The 18,378-nt window shown below is 25.7% G+C and overlaps 1 protein-coding gene across 1 annotated transcript; it reads left to right on the forward strand.

The window, feature by feature from the left end:
- Positions 1-5,490: 5,490 nt before the first annotated feature.
- LOC145849715 (G-patch domain and KOW motifs-containing protein-like) lies at positions 5,491-16,815 on the forward strand. Its single transcript, XM_082954747.1, has 5 exons — positions 5,491-5,866; positions 11,544-11,652; positions 13,623-13,718; positions 14,792-15,471; positions 16,286-16,815. The coding sequence occupies exons 1-5, from the start codon at positions 5,619-5,621 to the stop codon at positions 16,485-16,487; spliced, it is 1,335 nt and encodes a 444-aa protein (XP_082810873.1). The 5' UTR covers positions 5,491-5,618; the 3' UTR covers positions 16,488-16,815.
- Positions 16,816-18,378: the final 1,563 nt, after the last annotated feature.

The following is an 18,378-nucleotide window of genomic DNA, read 5'->3' on the forward strand; positions in this document are numbered from 1 at the left end:
TTAACAATAATTAGCATGAGTTTTTCCAAGAAATCTGAAAACAAATTAAAGTTTAAAAATGAAAAGTTGTAATAGATTGTGTCCACTTTACTTATTCAGAAAACCTTAAAATAGTTCAAACTAACATGAGTCTGTGGCAAGAGCCAAAGTTTTTTCAGCCTATCCTCAAATAAACAATTTTTGCAACTTTTTTGAATCATTTTAATTCACATACTCAAATCCTTAAAACATTAAAAAACAAATAAGATCAAAAAAGTTACCGATTGAGGGTAAGGGTTAGGGGTAACAGTGATAAAAAAAACCGAAATTAAAAATTAGTTATTACATACATTTAAAAAATAAAACAAAATTACCAATAGAGGGTAAGGGTTAGGGGTAATAGTGATAGTATAAAGAAAAATAAATAAAAGGGATTTGTTTAAAAACATAGAAAGTTGTAAGCTTAAAAGATTTTTGAAAAGAGATTTAGGCTCATTAGAAGAAGTTTATCGAAAAAAAAGTATAGTTTTAAAGTTAAAAAAATACTTTTCCTGACTTTTTTATTCATAATCTACAAATCAATCAAAACTATTTTGTTTAAAAATATAAAAAATTGTCAGAATAAAAGATTTTTGTAAACACACGTTTTTAAGATATTTTTTTATTTTTGAGGATGGATTTTAGAGGCAGAAAAGACCTCAGTTGTTGCAAGGCTGTTCTATGTAACATAACTTCAATTTAACTAGGAGCATGAACTTAGCTTGACAGCACTTTTTAGGAATTTTTAAAAAATGTCCAAACTTTAGACCCAATTATTTTCCTTATCTTAACTTAAATGCTTTTTTTTTTTTAATTCTAAAGAACTCTCATTTGCCTTTAATTTAGAAAAAAAATCCATTTGATTGGGGTTTAAACTTTTGAATGGGGCCCCTTTAAAAAAATGTGTTTATTTATGAACTTTCACGTAAAGTAGCTGAACAAAAAATTATTAATTTTTCTTATATTTTATTAATATGTTAATATATGGCTAAATTTTTTTTTTTACTAACTGTTAAAATATTGTGCAGTTTGGCCTTAATCAAGGACACCAAATTTTTGAAGACTTTGAACCTTGAGTGTAGCTATTAACAATAATTATACTTAATAAAAAAAATAATTAAACTATAATTGTTATATTTAAACAACTTTTAACTTTTTTGGCTAATTTGGCTAGTAACTTTTATTAAGTTACACTACTTAGTGGTTTATTACCTAAATTACATATTATATGTTTTGGTTGAATAAGCACTGACAAAGTCTTTGACCAAAACTTAGCTTGTAAAATAAATTCTTGAAGGAATAAATCCAAATTACATATGATATGTTTTGAGAAAAGTTTTGTTTATATAGATACCAAGAATAATATGTACTTTCTCGAAAATGAGAAGACAGTAGTAGACAAACAATATAAATTATCTTTTCAAAAACTAACTGAAGTATTTTAATCTAAAAAAGTGCTTTTTTAAAAAGTTAAGAAAAGTGTTTACTTTTCGTAACTAATTTATTTTTACAAAAATACACTAAAAGCTAAGGCTTTAAAACTTTTTGTACTTGTTTTTGCTTTATATGCCATGTTTTGTTGATCAGCTTTTAAGCATCTCAAGTAGCACGCACAAAGCTGAACCAAACTAATAATAAAAATGTTTTTAAGAGAGTAATTGTGTGTTTTTGTTTTTGAAGTATGTTTAAAAATGTTGTTTATTGAAACTTTAAGTTAAAGTTTATTGCATTAATTATAACTTTAAATTAAAACACTTAGATACAAAACTTTTAAAATAAAACATTAAAGTTGATACATTAAGTTTAAAGCTTGTCATAGTCAAGTATTTTTTCAATTTTTGTCAACTAAATTTTGCCAATAATATAAAAGTAGTTTTTATAATTTATCAAAAAAATATAAACCAATACTTAAAAATCTGCGATCCGTGACATTTTTTTTGTGTAAAACGTCTTTAAAAACAACATAAAAAAGTTTATGTGGTAAAATTGTACATCTAGGCTTTTAACTTATTACTTTTTTTAGTTTTTCAGTAATTGACAACTGCTTGTTTTTATATTTTTTGTTTTTGAATAATAACCTTATGGAAATTCAGATTACTACAAATATTTTATTACAACTGAGGAGTGGACCGCGAGTAACGTTGCTTTTAAGAAAACTGGCCCATTATGTATAAAAAACTACCAACATCTGATTTAACACACCGATTGAAATTAAGTATACGAAGTTTTTTACAATTTTGATGTACTTGTCATCAATCTTACAGCGATCTATAATGTTCTTTATATTTACTCTGTAAATTTAGCACAAAAAAAACCATCTCAGTGCTGGAATATTGAAATATAAATTCACAACGTCCTAAAGTCCTAAAATTTTTCGGCTAACTAAGTTTACGAATTCAAATGCGTTGCCTGTTATACCGTGCAGCAGGCACGTAGCTTGGTACGTTTCTACAAGTCTGCAGAAACGTATTTGCTTTTATCTCAGCTTGAAAAGACTCTGCTTTCTTAGCTTTTGGTATTCATTTATATGAAAGATAGTTTTGAAATATATGTACTCTTTAGCACTTTTATTGTCGTAAAAACTAAACGAGTTAAAAACATCTAAATTGTATTCATTTAGCGCATTAAAGATTTACTTTGTCAAAAAGCTGCATTGCAAAATTGATTCTAATGAAAGCTGTAGCTTTTTCTTCAAAATCATACATTTATGTTTCAAAAATTTGCGTAATTTAATGTTGTATCTATTGACTACATTAAATATTCGATTTTGAAAACGATATAAATGTTTTTGATTTGAATTGTAATTTTTTTATACTTATATTAAATGAATATTTTATGGGTTTACACAAAGAGTCATAGCGGTGTGGAGTAAAATAAATTGCCTTGGTACAGTTATCACTCATACTTCAACATTCCATTTTTGAAGTATTTACATAAATACATGTTTTCATAGTAAACTCAATAACATTAGAGGTAGTTTAAATTGCTGTGTTCCCGCCAGGACGTTATCTCGCGTCATTTCAGATGTTTAAATTTTTGCAGAGTCATAACTTTTTTTGAGCTAGCTACGTCCCTGCAGTGCAGGAATACTCTTCGGTTTTAAGCACACGTGTTCTTATTAGTAAAACTTTCCAATAATTTAATAAACTGTTATAAAATTGGCAAGTTGACAAAGTTGCACTTTTTTAGTAACATAGGTTTCCGGAAATACAGAGATGCACGTTATCAAAACCGAGATATTCTACTATATTTATAGCTAGAATAAATATTGCCTCTTTTTTTTTTAGCTTTTTCAGCTGAAGGCCCCTTAACACGTTTACATGGACTTCTTTAAACGATGTAATTGCTAAAAAGCTAACCAGCAATTGTTCAAATCAAAAATTTTTTTATTATGTAAGATCCTCTAAAGAAGACATGAGTGGTGTGGTAACGATCTAGAAAGGTCTGGTACAACCGTTTTGAACAAACAAATTATAAAAATAATTAATTACACAAAATATTGACGCGTGAAATAATTTTAAAAGGTGCTAGTCGTTTTTAATCTGTTTACCGAAACAATCAGACAAGGAGCTATATAATCTTGATTAGTTCAGAACGCATTAAACGATAACCGAAAGGTTTTTTCGGGCACCAGGTATTGGACCAAATATTTTGCGCTTCTTTTTTTGTTGTTCAAAAAACAAAAATAATAGAAAACTCAACTTTTGCTTTGAAATATATTCATATTAGGTTCATAAAATATCTAAATGAAAATGCAAACACTAACAAAAGTTTTAAATTACAAAATTAAGAATTTTATAAGTTAAACAGTTTTTAATGTAAATATTCTTTTTTTTTTAATCTAAAAAAAAATTATATGGAAGAAAAATTAAATAAAATTTGAATTTTCATTGGTTGTTTATTAAGTATATGTTATATTTCTGCAAAGCAACTCAGCAATTTAAATAAGATTTTTTTTCTTTTTCTAAACTTGATTTTTCTTTTTTAAAGTTTAAAAGTTTAATGTTTTGGTTTCGAATTTATATATTTTAATTCAGAAAATAAGACTGATGTTTTATGCCTAATGATAATAAATAAGACAAATAGTTTTTTTGTAGGAGTACCTAAACTTTTTTGTTACAGTAGTTTTTAATTAATTTTTTTTAATATTTGTTAAATATTTATTAATATAAAAGAATACTTTAGTTTTTTATCTTGGTACAGCATTTAAAATAAAACGGAATATTATTTTTCTAAGATTGCAAACAAAAAATGCGTGTTTTTACAAGGTTTTCAAAGACAATACAATTCTTCTACAAAACAGTTGATTAAAAGTATTAGTTAACAAGTATACAATAATCCTAAATTAAACTGTAAAAATTATTTAGAATTGTTAAAACAAGATCACAGCATTTGTTAGATCGTCAATAGTAAACTTTTTCAAATGTTTCTGTAACAAATTAAAAAAAATAATATATTTAATAGCAAATTAATAAGTAAATTACATATACCGAAAAACTTGATTTGTTTTATATAAGCATATTTTTATAAGATGCTTGATTGGCAGGGTTGACCGAATTCTACAAACTTAGAATTTTGAATACTAAACTAAGTGTTTTTATTATAATGTTATTCAAGAGAAATTTAATGGCGATTTCATTTTAGAAATATGGTAACTATATTAGTTCAAACTGTATTAGACAATAAATAAATAAGTATATTGAATACGGAAACGAAAACGCTCAAATAAGTTTTTGTTTATAGCCTAAAATACCTCTCGGTCATCCAGTCATACGTCACAATGACATAGATTAATTATAAATAGCAAAAAAAAAAAAACTTTTTTACTTTTAATTATTAACCTCTGAAGAAATAGAATTACAGTTAGTATTTGATAAAAACGTGACAAAATAGGTAAAATAAAATAAACTAAATGAGACAATTTAGTTAACCATAAATATAATAATTAAAAAATAATTAAAAAATAAAACAAAAAGTCATGTAGACTATCAATACTTTTTGGAAATATGTCAAAATGTAGACTGTAACAATTGAAAATTATATAGTTTTAGATGTTTTGCTCTGGTACAGATTTTTAACATAATTCTTTTGAATTTTAATATTTTGTGCGTATTGAAGCATGTAATAACTAAGGTTTATGATTATTTCAGCAGTTGAAAATTTGCAGAGCTCAATTTACTAACTAAGTTAAATAATTTCTTTTTAAAGCTGTATGGCTGATGAAAAATTAACTGAAGCTTTAGAAAAACTAATCCAAAACACAAGCAGTTTGTCTAAAATAGTTTGCAATTTTGAATCATCTTCACAACCAGTGCTAAATTCTACTATAAACAACATTGTGCTTGGCCTAAAAGAGGTTGATGAATTAAAATCTCACTTTTCTGAACCAAAACACCAACTACCTAACGAAGTTTTCAACTACATTGACCAAGGCAAGAACCCATCTTTATACACTAAAGACTGTGTAAAAAACTCATTGCAGAAAAACGAAGAAGGAAAAGGTAAGATAGAACTGTTCAAGCAGTTTAGTGATAGTCTTCTGAATCAAGCAGAAAGTGTTTACCCACAAGAAGTAGCAGAATACAAAAAATCAAGAAACAATGGATACTAATAATGAAAACAGTATGTCCAATACTAACCATACTACATCTAAGGAGTTGGTTAATAAAAGTGAAGATTTAAAAAGTACTTCTGGAACAAAAATTAAGTTTGGGTTGAAAAAGAAAGAAGTATCAAAAGTTGACCAAAACAAAGTTATACAAATTGAAGAAGAACCTAATACTAATGATGGACAAGCATCAAGTGAAGAAAAGGAGATTAAACCTATACCAATGATAAATAGAAACAGGTAAGTAAGAAGAATTTATACTATATATAGTTATTGAACCTAAACTATATGTAATATAATAATTGTTTATTTATAGTATTCTAAAGTATAGTAAGGTCATCAAGGTTTAATGACCATAAGGTATTTCTCTACGCAAGTCCATTGATCATATTTGTTAGAGTTAACATTTGACAGTATCTGTTTACAATATTCAAACTGTTTTAATAATAAAAAAATGCTGAGTTATTTAGAAGTAGATTACCTCACACTTGTCAGTATTTTATTTTCTAAAGATTGTAAAAAATTATCAAGTTCTTATTCTTAAGTTATAACCTAACAATTGATTGATCACGTAATTTCAATTATTACAGTTTTATTTACCATAACATTACAATAATGGGGTTTTAATTTATTTTAAAAGAGTTAAAAGATCATAGTGCAGGCTGTTATTTATTTTTTTACAAATATTACAACTTACATTAAATCTTAACAAGGTTGTCACTTTACCTGGAAACCTTAAAAAACCTGGAATTTGAAAATTTAGGCAAAAAAAAACCTTGAATATTGAACAAAAATCACTAAAAAACCTGACAAAACCTGGAACTTTAACAATTTTAACATGTTCAGTAGTAAAATTTCAATTTGACTCATAAAATCTATCATAAAAAAAAATTTCATCATCAAACATTTTTTCTGTTAAAAAACACATTTAAGTATATTAAGCTTTACAATATATTTTTAATTTTTTAAACTATTGAACTTAGTTTCCTTACCTTTAACTTAACTTTAAACTAAATAGACCCAAAAATGTGTAGTTTTAAAAACCTGGAGGAAATTTAGAAAACCTGGAAAATTTTTTGAAAAAACAATTGGCAACCCTGTCTTGAAATATTGAATAAACACAGGGTTTCCACACGCTCAAGATCTTTTGAAACTTATGAAAATTACAGGATGACTCAGGATATTATATATTTTTTAAAAACTCAGGATGGCTCATGCCAGTTTATTTATTTTTTAATCAGAAAAGTTTAAAAATTTTTTGAAATCTCATGAATTTTTTTTATATATTTTATATGAGATTAAGATGATTTATTTTCAATGTTTTGTTATTTTATAACAAATTTTGTGGAAGAATCTGATTTTTATTGATTTTGTTGAGTTAAAAAATATTTTAAAGGATTTGAAAAAAATTAGGATGACTCGGACTGTTTTTTGGCTCAAAAATGATATCCCTGTGAATAAGATTGTTTAAGGGTATAGGTATGGTCCACCTTGTTTTTTACAAGTTGATCTTATTTTGTAGAATTATTTTAGCTACCAAAAAATTTTAATCACAGGGTTGCCTCACACTCAGGTTACTCATGACATTTTGTAGTTTTTGAAAATTTTGGGACAACTCAGGATATTTTGGATTTATTAAAAATTCAGGCTAACTCAAGATTTTTTTTTGTTGAAAAACTCAGAATAGTTTTTGGTTTTTTCTCAGGAAAGATGTTTTTCAAAAAATAAACAAGTACCTCCTCATAACTTTCAATGACGCACAATGTATTTTTGTCATAATTGCCGCATGTAATAAAATCTAGCCTCTAAGGTTGCATTTTTTGGGTCTACATTGGGGTGGTTTTCAGAAAATCAAAGTCTTAAAATCATCTTAATATGTACAGGGTGTTTTTGTGATAATTGCAAAGTGTACAAAAATTTCCAGCTGAAAATTTAAAGGTCTACTGTATTTTTAAGTAACCTAATGTTTATATATCAAAAGCTAATAAACTTTTATCTATGAATTTATTCTTTCAAGACTTTATTTTACAAACTAAGTTTTGGTCAAAGACTTCGTCAGTGCTTAAATAAATGTTATTCAAAAGAATATTCAAATATTTATTTAAGCACTTACGAGGTCTTTGACCAAAACTTAGTTTGTAAAATAAAGTCTTGGAAGATTAAATTCATTATTTCTCCTCTAGTAGTTTAGATCACTTTATTTGTTTTATAAAATCATAAGTTATAAAACTTTTATCTATTTTAAATATTAGAAAAACTGACTCTTATAATTTATATTTAAAGTTTTAATATAAGATCTAATGTTAAACTTTAAAAAAATGTTCTTACTCCCCTATGTCCTGAAAAAGTTATTAAAACTACAATAATATTGTGATATTTTAGCACTACTAGAACAATCTTTAATTTAACAATATTTTCCTTCATAACTTTTCATACAAAAATAAAACAAAACGCATTTAATTATTATTATTTCTAATCACCTATGACCAAGACCTATGAAAAATTGTATTTTAGTTAATTAAACTGACATAAAATTATACTGTAGTCAGAATATTTAAAGTTTATGAAATATAAAATAACATAATAATCTAGTGTAGTATTAGACTTAAAAATTTACAAAGTGCTGAAGCTAAAAAACCCATTACTGTTTACTATTAAAACTTGTTAGATTTAAAATCAAATCAAATTGGTTAATTATTACTGTAAGTGTACACTGTTGGTTAATTTTAGTTTTATTTAAAATCTAACAAGTTTTAAAAGAGTTAAAAATAGATAAAATTAAGTATTATATACTAACTATTTATTTCCTCTTATATTTTATTAGCATTTTTAAATAAGTTTTCTCCTTCTAATTAATATAAAACTTAATATATTCTGTATAAAAGAAAGTTTTAAAGCTTTAAATTGAAATATATTTGCTTTTTTTTCTTTTGTTTTTGTCATTAATATTTTTTCAACTTACAAAATATATGTTCTAATTGGTTTTTTAAGTATTGCAAAATATATATTTTAAAATTTAAAGTCTAGCTTAAAAATAAATTACAAAGTAGATAAGTTTGTGTAAGATATTAATTTTATAAGATAGTTAGCAATGAAAAGTTGTAGTCAATAAAATTTGTTTCCAAAACTTTTACAAAGACTACTTTATCTCAAAAGGTCATTGAAATTATTTTATTATATAAAATCTAACTTATAATTCATACTCAAGCTTTCAATAAATTTAAAAGCAAATCTTAGTTTTTGTAAAAAAAATCTGGACATATCTATGTCAATAAATAAAGTTACATAATATATATTGCAGGGTTCTGTTTTATTGAAACTCAGTATTTTTGTGTTTTTTACTTCAATTGGTCAATTTTTATTTTTACAGTTTTACAAAAGGCACATCCTTCGTAGTTTTGCTTAAAAAGTTTTACTAAAATGTGTCCAATAATGAAAAGAAAAGCTTATAAAATTATATTTTTAAATAATTCTCAGCTGTAAATATAAGAAAATCTACTTGCTTTCTTAAATTTTAATTTAGTTTTTGATTTTTAAATATTTTACGTAAACTAAGGCTAGTTCAGGCCACTTGTCGGTTACTTCTGCAATTTTTATGTTGTTATGAATTTGAATTTATATACATATTTTTATTGATCCAATTAAGAAAACATTTGCCAATAAGGTACAAATTAAAAATTTATCTTTGCTTCTTTCCTTATTTTTTCTATAGTAGTTAGAGATTGTTTATAAAAGGTTGTAAAACTTTAAAAACAGTAATAGTGCTAATTGTGATAGTTAGTAAACTTCTTGACTTTGCTGATGATAGCAAAATGATTTTCATTAAGTTAGTAGCTGATAAAGTCATGTATTAACTACAGTCTTTTATTGAAACCAACAATGTCAACAAATATGATGAGTTATAATGTTGCATCAACTTTTCTTAAAAAGTGGTTGCTTAATTGGTTAAGTAAGTGCCAGTCTAACCCGCTTGGTTAGACTGACACAATGGTTCATTTTGAAAATGCCTTTTTGATGAGTCTAATGGGGAATACCAGGTCACATATGTTGCATGGATCTTTGTTATACTGAAATTCAGTTTAGTGCTAAACCTTTATGATATAGGCTAATTAATTTTTGTAAAAGTTCTAGTATTATAGATTTGTTGGAGCTTGATAGCATCTTTAGAGATTGTCTTTTATCAGAGGACTTTTTGTTATAAATTTTGCGTAATATTTTTAATGAATGTTTATGAAAATTTAGTTTCTTTAAAAAATAACTTAAATCATACTTTTTCTTTTTAATTTGAATCTGTATCTGTTCTGATTTTAGAAAAAGTCAAGATCTGGCTAATTCCTTGGTCTTAGCAAAAAAGGCCTGTAGTTCTTTTAACTTATGTAAAAATTTCAAATTGTTTGTTTAGTATAAATTTTATTTTGTAAGTCTAGAACTATTTAAAAGTGTAATTATTGTAGTTTATTAATAAAAACGCATTTTTGTTGTTTTATATCTATTTAAAAATATATTGACAAAATATAGAGTAAACTTCTTAAGATTTTTTTAAGTTGCATTGCAAATTTTGGTTTCATTGCACAAAATTTTTTTGACTTAATGACATTGTTTTACTACTTCCAATCACCACTAACAGTTAAATTTTTATAAACAATTTATTTTGTTTTGTTTATAGCAAGCCAAAATGTTGACAATTCATAGTTACCTTGACCCCAACATACAAACTTTTATATTAGTATACAAAAGTACTTTTGAAAAAAATATAAGAAAATAAATAAAAAGATTTTCATGTTTCTTACTATGAGTCTAGTTTTACATTAATACTATAAAACTTTAAAAAAACAAACTTGTTGTATGTTTGGTTTAGAGTTTTGTGTACATTGTGTAAATACATTCTTTTTAATGTTTAAAGATATAAAATTATTATATAATTATAAAAACAATAAATTAATTTAATTGTTATTAAGGCCATAGGGGGGGGGGGGGTCCAACTTTTTTTTTTTACAAAAAATAACTTTGGCTTTTATATGAAAACTTTAAATACAAACTACAAGCCTGTTTTTATAGAATTTAAAAATATCATTTAACTTTTGAGATATTTTATTTTTTGTAAAAAGTTTCCGATGCAAAAGTATAGACCGCAAATTTTTCGTGGTCAATTTTCTCGGAAATTTTAAAACTTACTAAAAATCTATCTCCTCCTTCATTTTTTGACCTAGAGACTTCAAATTTTCAGGAATTGTTCCTTTTAATATTTTGAAGAATCTGAATGTTGGAATTTTTGAAATTTTGAAAAATAAAAATTTTATCCACAAAAAACTAAAAAAAAGGGTAGTTTTTTGACAATAATTTTTTTTTTACTCAAAATTAAAAATTCCTACAATAGATCTCTTTAAAGTTTAATGATACACATTCTGTAAAAATTTGAGAAAGATTACTCAAAACATGAAGGAGGAGATAGATTTTTAGTGAAATAGTCTTTTTTCCCATTTTTAGTTTTCGCCTTCCATAAGGAACCTATTGAACGCCCTTTCTTTGATCGCTTATATCTCAAAAGTTACTTTGAGTTTTTTTAAGCGGTTAAAAGTGTCTGATAGCTCAGATTAAATTCTACAAAATAAGATCAAGTTGTAAAAAACAAAGTGGACCCCCCCCTAAACTAAATAATTAGTTTTTATAAGAACTTTTAAGGTTTACTATAGTGTAAAATTCTTATTTATCACACGTTTGCCACACACTCAGACTACTCAAGGTTACTTATAACTAGTTCAAACTTTTTTGAAAAACTCAAGCTGACTCCAGCTTGTTTGTGTTTTTTTTTGCAAAGCTCAGAATAGTTTTGATAATTTTTGTAAACTTTATGCTAGTATATTATATTTATATAAAAGATTTATTAAAAAAAGTTTTAAATGAATATTTTTAACAGGTACAAAACAACAGTTGAAGATTCCTTAACCGATGAATTGTCAGCTGAAGCAGCAGCTGAAATAAAAGCTGAAGCAAAGAAACGCTTAGAAGCTCCTACTGAAGATGAGGTGTTTAAACAATTGTTTAAAATCTTAAAGAACAATTGAAAACCATTTTTGACTATTGACTAATGACTATTTTTTCAATAAACAATTTTCTAAGATATTGTCACAAATTACATTTTTTTTAAATGTGTTGGAGTTATTAGTAAATAGTTGACACTGACTTTTAAATGTTTACATAAAATCTTTATAAGACTTGTTTACAGGCTTCATTTTTTATTCTTTTAATAGTACACCATTAGTTAAGGCTTAATATAAGACACAAGCATATATAAAACTTATTGTGCTTTTTAATGAGTTTATTTATTACCAAATTGTTCCTGCTTTTATTGCTATATCCTCTATAACAGTGGTATTAATTATTTTTCAAAGTTGTCAAAGTAAATTACTAAAAATTAAATAGTGTGCACACAAGACTAAACAATCCCTAAAAATTACGTTTTTTGCTTGGTGATTGAAATTTGAAAGCCAAAACAGCGAAACCATTTTTTTTTAATTAAAGTATTTGTAATCTCAGTACAAAAATATGAGTCTGTTGCCCAAGTAGCAGATAAAAATTTTCCCTATCTATATTAAATACAATTTATCTGAAGTTTGCTTATTTAACTAAAACTAGAGATTAAAAACTCTCGGACTTCTTTATTATTTATCTTTTGTAAACCTCTTATTAAGATGTGCTTATAAACGTTTAATGACATATTTTATCTATGTACCTTAAAAATATGCTCGTAACGTTTAAAATTTATTGTATTTTTTGATAATTTCCCTATAAATTTGCTTTATTTTATGGATTTCCCTATATATATTTTTAAAGTTTTAGTGGGAACCCTGTTTAAACTTAATTAAATAAAAATCTAGTTGTAAATTTTTTAGTTTCATTTATAGTTGTATAAATAAGTTGATATAAGGCCAAGGGGGTATTGTCATTAAGTTAAGGGAAATAGAGCTTTTTCACAATTTAGTCTTATTTTATTGAGTTTTAAATAAGTTGATTTTTACAGATTTTTAAAACTCAAAATAACTTTCAGAGATATTGCCAGTCAAAGTCGGAGATTACAATATGTTCCTTGTGGGAGGCGCAAACTAAAACGGCAAATAACTAGATGTAAAGAATTTAAAATTAAACATTTTATGACAAAAAAAAACTTTTTTTGTTTGCTTTTTTAATAACAATATTATTTTTTATTTAAAAAAATTGTTCTGACAGAATTTTCTATAAAGTGCAATAAGCATTTCTCAAAAGTTTGAGGTATTTATCTCAAGAAGATATATTTTTAGTGAAATAGTCTTTATTCCGTTTTAGTTTGTGCCTCCCATAAGGAACCTATTGTTGCCTCCGACTTTGACCTACTATACCTCAAAAATTATTTTGAACTTTTAAAGTTTTTAAAAAGCATCTTGTAGCTTAGTTAAAACTCTATAAAGTACAATCAAATTGTACAAAAAGTGATTTACTCCTATATTCCCTTAAAAAGGCTATATGGGGTATATATATAAAGTATGTTGTATTTTGTTTTTAAAGCTTCAAATAGTAATTAAACGTAAAAAACTACGTAAAAACGTTTACATCCACATAAGGCTTTTGTTATTAATAAATATTCTGAAACTTTTAAAAATAAATGTAAAAGCCCTGTAGCTATATTATTAGAAGAAAAAGTCCAAGGTAACATTTTAATAATTCACCTGTAAATTAAGTTTTAATCAAAACTTTTGTGTTATTAAGGCTATTTTTTCTCAAAGATCAGTAATACAATAGTTACTATTTTAATTTCTTTAAATTTTTGTCTATCACTACTTCGCTTAGTTAATACTTTGTAATTTTTACTTACAGTTATTAGTTTTTTTGAAGAAAATACAATACTCTTTATAATTTTAAAACTAAGTTTCATTAGGATAATATTTTATCTCTGTTCTTTATTTTACATATAAAGCTTAAAATATTGGAAAACATGCAGTCAATATAAATTTTTTTTTAGGAATTAGATTTAACTGTTCCAATACTGCAAAGAAACAAAGTTCCTGAAGGCTTTGAAAATGGACGACTCCTTGATGTTTCAATAAGGCCTGATAATGTAAGTTTAAGTTGGTTTTATTGTTTAAACTTTAAACCATAGTATGTACTTGAAATAAAAAAAATCAAACAGTTTTTATAGCTATAATTCTAAACATCTATTGCAACTTATTACTATACTTCTAGAGAGCATAAACTAAGGGCTAAATTTTGTAGCTTGACCCAAGTTAATAGTTATAATCATACTGATCATTATAAAAAATATATTTAAAGCTTAAATCTTAAATAATTTAATTTTCAAAGTTTCATAAAATGGTAGACTAATGGGTCAAGTATAACTCTTTAATTGATTTACATTGCTAAACTTACGACAAAAAACCTTATTAGCAAATTATGTTGAAACTTTGACTGTTTTATAGTTTTAGTTTGTCCAAATAAAACAGTAATTTATAATTTTATGAATGTGTACTTTTTGCTTCTCATTCTAAATCAAGCAGTTGAAAAACTTGACAGTTTCAGCTAAAAATAAATTTGGTTTAAAACTAAATAAGTCTAGTGAAAGAAGCAACTTTTGTGTATAATTATCTTCTGAAATTATTTGTTTAGTTTAAATTAGTACTACAAAGTTTTGTCTAAGAGCAAAAGTTGTCATTTGTTTTATAACACTTTATTTTTAAATTAAGCTTTTCATCTTCGCTAAAAAGAGTTTAGAATAGAGTAGAATAAAAAATTATTTGTAAATTTGAAATAACTGCCTTTAAACTTTTTATTATATTGAAGAGCACTGGTTATTTAATTTATAATCATATAATTAGTAAATTTAAAGTATAATGTATTGTAAACCTGGTTTAAGGTAAAAAAAAAACTTTTAAATATTTAGTTATGGCTGACAAAAACTTTATTTTCTTGAAAAATTTGTAAACATGTAAAACAAATCTATCTAGCACAATAAGCAAATTCAGAAATACATAGAGGGGTTGTTTGCTAACACTTTTTAGTTAAAATCTATAAATAAAACTGTTATAATTTTCACTTTATCCTGAAGCTTAACCTATTTAAAGTTGGTAATACAATATTTAAACATTTTTTATTTTGCATTAAATACACAATAACAATCATATGTCGTAACTGTAGCCCGACGAAAACGATTACAACCAAGTCAAAATAGAAAACTTCGGTACTGCGCTGCTGCTTGGCATGGGCATGACCAAAGACAAGAAGATCGGGAAATCGTTCCAAGAGCGAGTCGTACCTGTGGACGTTCGCAAGAGGCCCGCGGGACTCGGACTCGGCGCCAACGCTGCGATGAACCCCGATTCGAAAGGCAAGTTGCGGAAAGAAGACAAGTTGAACGTGGGAGACTTCGTTCAAGTGGTGTACGGGATAAACAAGGCGAGTTTCGGGGAGGTGACGGGGTACGATGCCGACCTGGGAAGACACGACGTCCTCCTACTGCCCCACCCTCGCAAGTCCGCTACCGTGAACGAATTTTCGTTGAAAAAAGTCTCCAAAGCCGACTACTCGAACGAAGAAAGAAGGATAGAGGAAGAGGGCAAGCCTAAAGTGGGCGAGAAAGCTGCCAAGAAGCGCAAAGACAACGGCCACGCTCACCCTGTTTCGTCGAAGAAAATTAAGAAGGAGCGGAAGTGGGTTGAAGCTGAACTGAGAGTGAGGATAGTCGACAAGAAGCACGACTATTACAAGGAGAAAGCTGCTGTTGTCGATGTTCAGTACGATGGCAGTTGCACTTGCAAAACTAAAAACGGCCGCTTGATCGATCTTCACGAGTCCCAGCTGGAAACTGTCATTCCAAAGTTAGTTTGAAATAATTGTTTTTGACTTTTCAATAAATACTTCGTGATTTTATTAAGCATAACCAATTAGTTATATTGTTTATTAGTACTATTTTAATTGATCTTGATAACTTATTATAAATCGAAATTGATACGTGTTTTATAAACAAGTATGAAATAATGCCAGGTTTCATACATTAAATAATTACTTGAAAATAATTTTTTTTTGTTTTTATAAAAATAGATTTTAAGCAGTTTATGAACTTTATATGAGTTTTTATCTATAAAATAATTTAAATACTAAAATCGTTAAGCAGAAGCTCTATAAAAATTACTTAAATAAACAAGTCACGAGCTTTTTTGTACTAAATTTTCATTATTAAAAGTTTTTATTGTTTTCTTAGTTAAATTAATATTATAATAGAAATTAGATTAACCTTTTTTAACCAATAATAGTTTAATCAATTTAAAAAAATTTAAACTTTGCAAGTTTTATAGCACTAATTGAATGTTTAAGTTGATCTATTTTTTACTGACAATAGTTTTTTTGATGTACATAGAGTTAGTTTCACGTTTCTAAATTCTTTATATATTTTAGTAATTTTTTATATTAAAAAAAATGTATCAAAGTTTTTCCTATAAAAAAATTATATTTTATAAAGTAAGCTATCACTGAAAATTTTATTGAAATTATTGAACTACTTATTGAAAAAAATTATTGAACTACTATGAAAATTAAAATTAAGATGTACTGCTCAAAATGTGTACTAAATGAAGATTTTTCTTATTTTGTATATAACTTGAAATTTTATGCTGATAAAACTTAATTTTTTAGATCATCTGACAAAGATGTGTATGTCAAAATAACCGGAGGCAGCCGATCTTCTAGAGGACGTTTAGGAAAAATTTTAAGCAAAGACAAAAGAAAAGAGAAGGTAAATGTTCAGTTATTGGAAGACAGAGATCAAGTGTTAACAATTAGTTTTGATGATGTTTGTGAATATCTTGGTAGTGTTGAAGACCATCATGACTATTAAGTTTCTTTTTTTTTTACTTGTGTGTTTTGTTTTATCCGTACCAACTTTATTAAAATTGTACATAGTTTTTTGAGTTTAGTAAAATTGTAATTTTCATGTCAGTTGATGTAAATATACATTTTGTTTATAATAATAATATTTGATATATCTCAAATTATTCTAGTTTTGAAATGTTTTTTTTTAGCTAAGTTTCTTTTTCAAAAATCTTATTAAACTAATTTTATACTAAACTACATGTTGAATTTTTTTCATGTTCTTTACAACTGTTTCCTCAGAATTATAGTAATTTAAGTAGATAAAAAGTTTTCAAAGAATTTTTAAGCACATGTCTATGTGTTCATTAGTTTTCATAAAAAATTTATTTAAAGTGTTGAATGGATTTAAAGTTATTTTCACACTATTATAATAAAAAAGTAGAATGATGTCTAAAATAGATATTTCCTTTTAAACACACTAGTAGATAAATTCTCAATTATGAGGTGTTATAGTCCAAAAAAGCACAGGAATTAGTAATAGAAAATATGGGACTTTATTTTTTATTTTCAAGGAATGACTTCAAACTTATATTCTTATCATTAAATTTTTGTTTTTACTAAAAAAATTACAGCTAGTTATTCACAAATTTCAACGATAGCTTAGATATAAATGCAAAGTGAACTATTTAAAAATTATTGGCTATAAGTTAAATAAAAAAATAACGTTTAACAAATTTTTAGTTTTATAGTTTTAACTCAAATTTAAAAAAAAAACGTCGGCCTTCGGCATTAACGCAGGCATATCTCGTGTTATTTTTGTATTGGTAAAAAGTAGCAATTATTTTGCGTAAAATATACCCTTGCTACATTATTTAGTAATCTTGCCCTCCATACCATGTTTGTCTATAGTATTAATATTTAAAAATTACTAGCTAATAGTAAGTACAGTTCCTAACGAAACCAGCTCGTTGGAATATACAATAATAACAACAATTTTTCTTTATTTAACCAATGTACGTTTCTCCTAGTTAATTGAACTTTTGACAGCTCTGTGAAACTGTGTTAACTGTTTTACACAGAGAAAATTACATCAGTTGAATAAAGAAAAGTACTGTGCAATATTTGTTATTTTTATCTATAGTACTGTTAAAGTATTGTTTTCAAATTATATAAGTAAGAACACGTTACTTAAGAGATAGTTATGTGCATTAAAAATTGTTAATAGTAGTTTCGTGTTAAATTATTTTTATTATGTTTAAAAGTTTTTATTACCTAAAAAACTATTAAGAAGTTTGAAATAAAAGAATTTTACATGTTAATCTATATATTGTTAACAATATTTGGTAAAAAATAAAAGTATTCTACCGCCAGTATTCAACTAACATGCGTAAACTTTCAAAATAATTGTTGTTAAAAATGTATATAAAGTTTACCAGCAAATTATAACGTAACAAGGCGTTAAATTCCAGAGATCAAAAAAATCAGAGTAATTAAAAATCAAAACAACTGTATGCATTTATTATATTGTCTAACGCGTTTCTCTGCTTTGGAAATATAAACTGCTCTACGGAGTCTATAAAAGATTAACGTACATTTAAATAAGCATGTGAAAATATGTGTTGAAAATGTACTCTATTAACATATTTTTAGTAAAAAAGCAGGCTGTAATATTTGTCTATACTGTTTTATCCTATTTATTTTATTAAGGAAAAATAAAAAGATCAAACTAGACTATGGTGCTATTAATAGTGATGCTCATACGAACACAATTAAAATAAGTTAATGTTCGTTTTTCCACATTTTTTATCTTACGACTTTTTTTTACTCCCAGATGAATGTTTATAATATACATACTTGATAAATAAGCATATAACTTTCATGCTTTTTTAATATATAAACTTTTACCGACTCCGTTG

Source organism: Thalia democratica, chromosome 2 (genome assembly GCF_965202585.1).
Source record: "Thalia democratica chromosome 2, ktThaDemo2.hap1.1, whole genome shotgun sequence".
In the NCBI taxonomy this organism is placed as follows: Eukaryota; Metazoa; Chordata; class Thaliacea; order Salpida; family Salpidae; genus Thalia; species Thalia democratica.

What these genes read in the sequence shown, in the direction of transcription:
- LOC145849715 (XM_082954747.1), top strand. Translation starts at nt 5,619, where the DNA reads ATGGATACTAATAATGAAAACAGTATGTCCAATACTAACCATACTACA. An exon ending in AAGCTCCTACTGAAGATGAG is followed by an intron (nt 11,653 to 13,622) that starts GTGTTTAAACAA and finishes ATTTTTTTTTAG; the next exon opens with GAATTAGATTTAACTGTTCC. An exon ending in CTGGAAACTGTCATTCCAAA is followed by an intron (nt 15,472 to 16,285) that starts GTTAGTTTGAAA and finishes TTAATTTTTTAG; the next exon opens with ATCATCTGACAAAGATGTGT.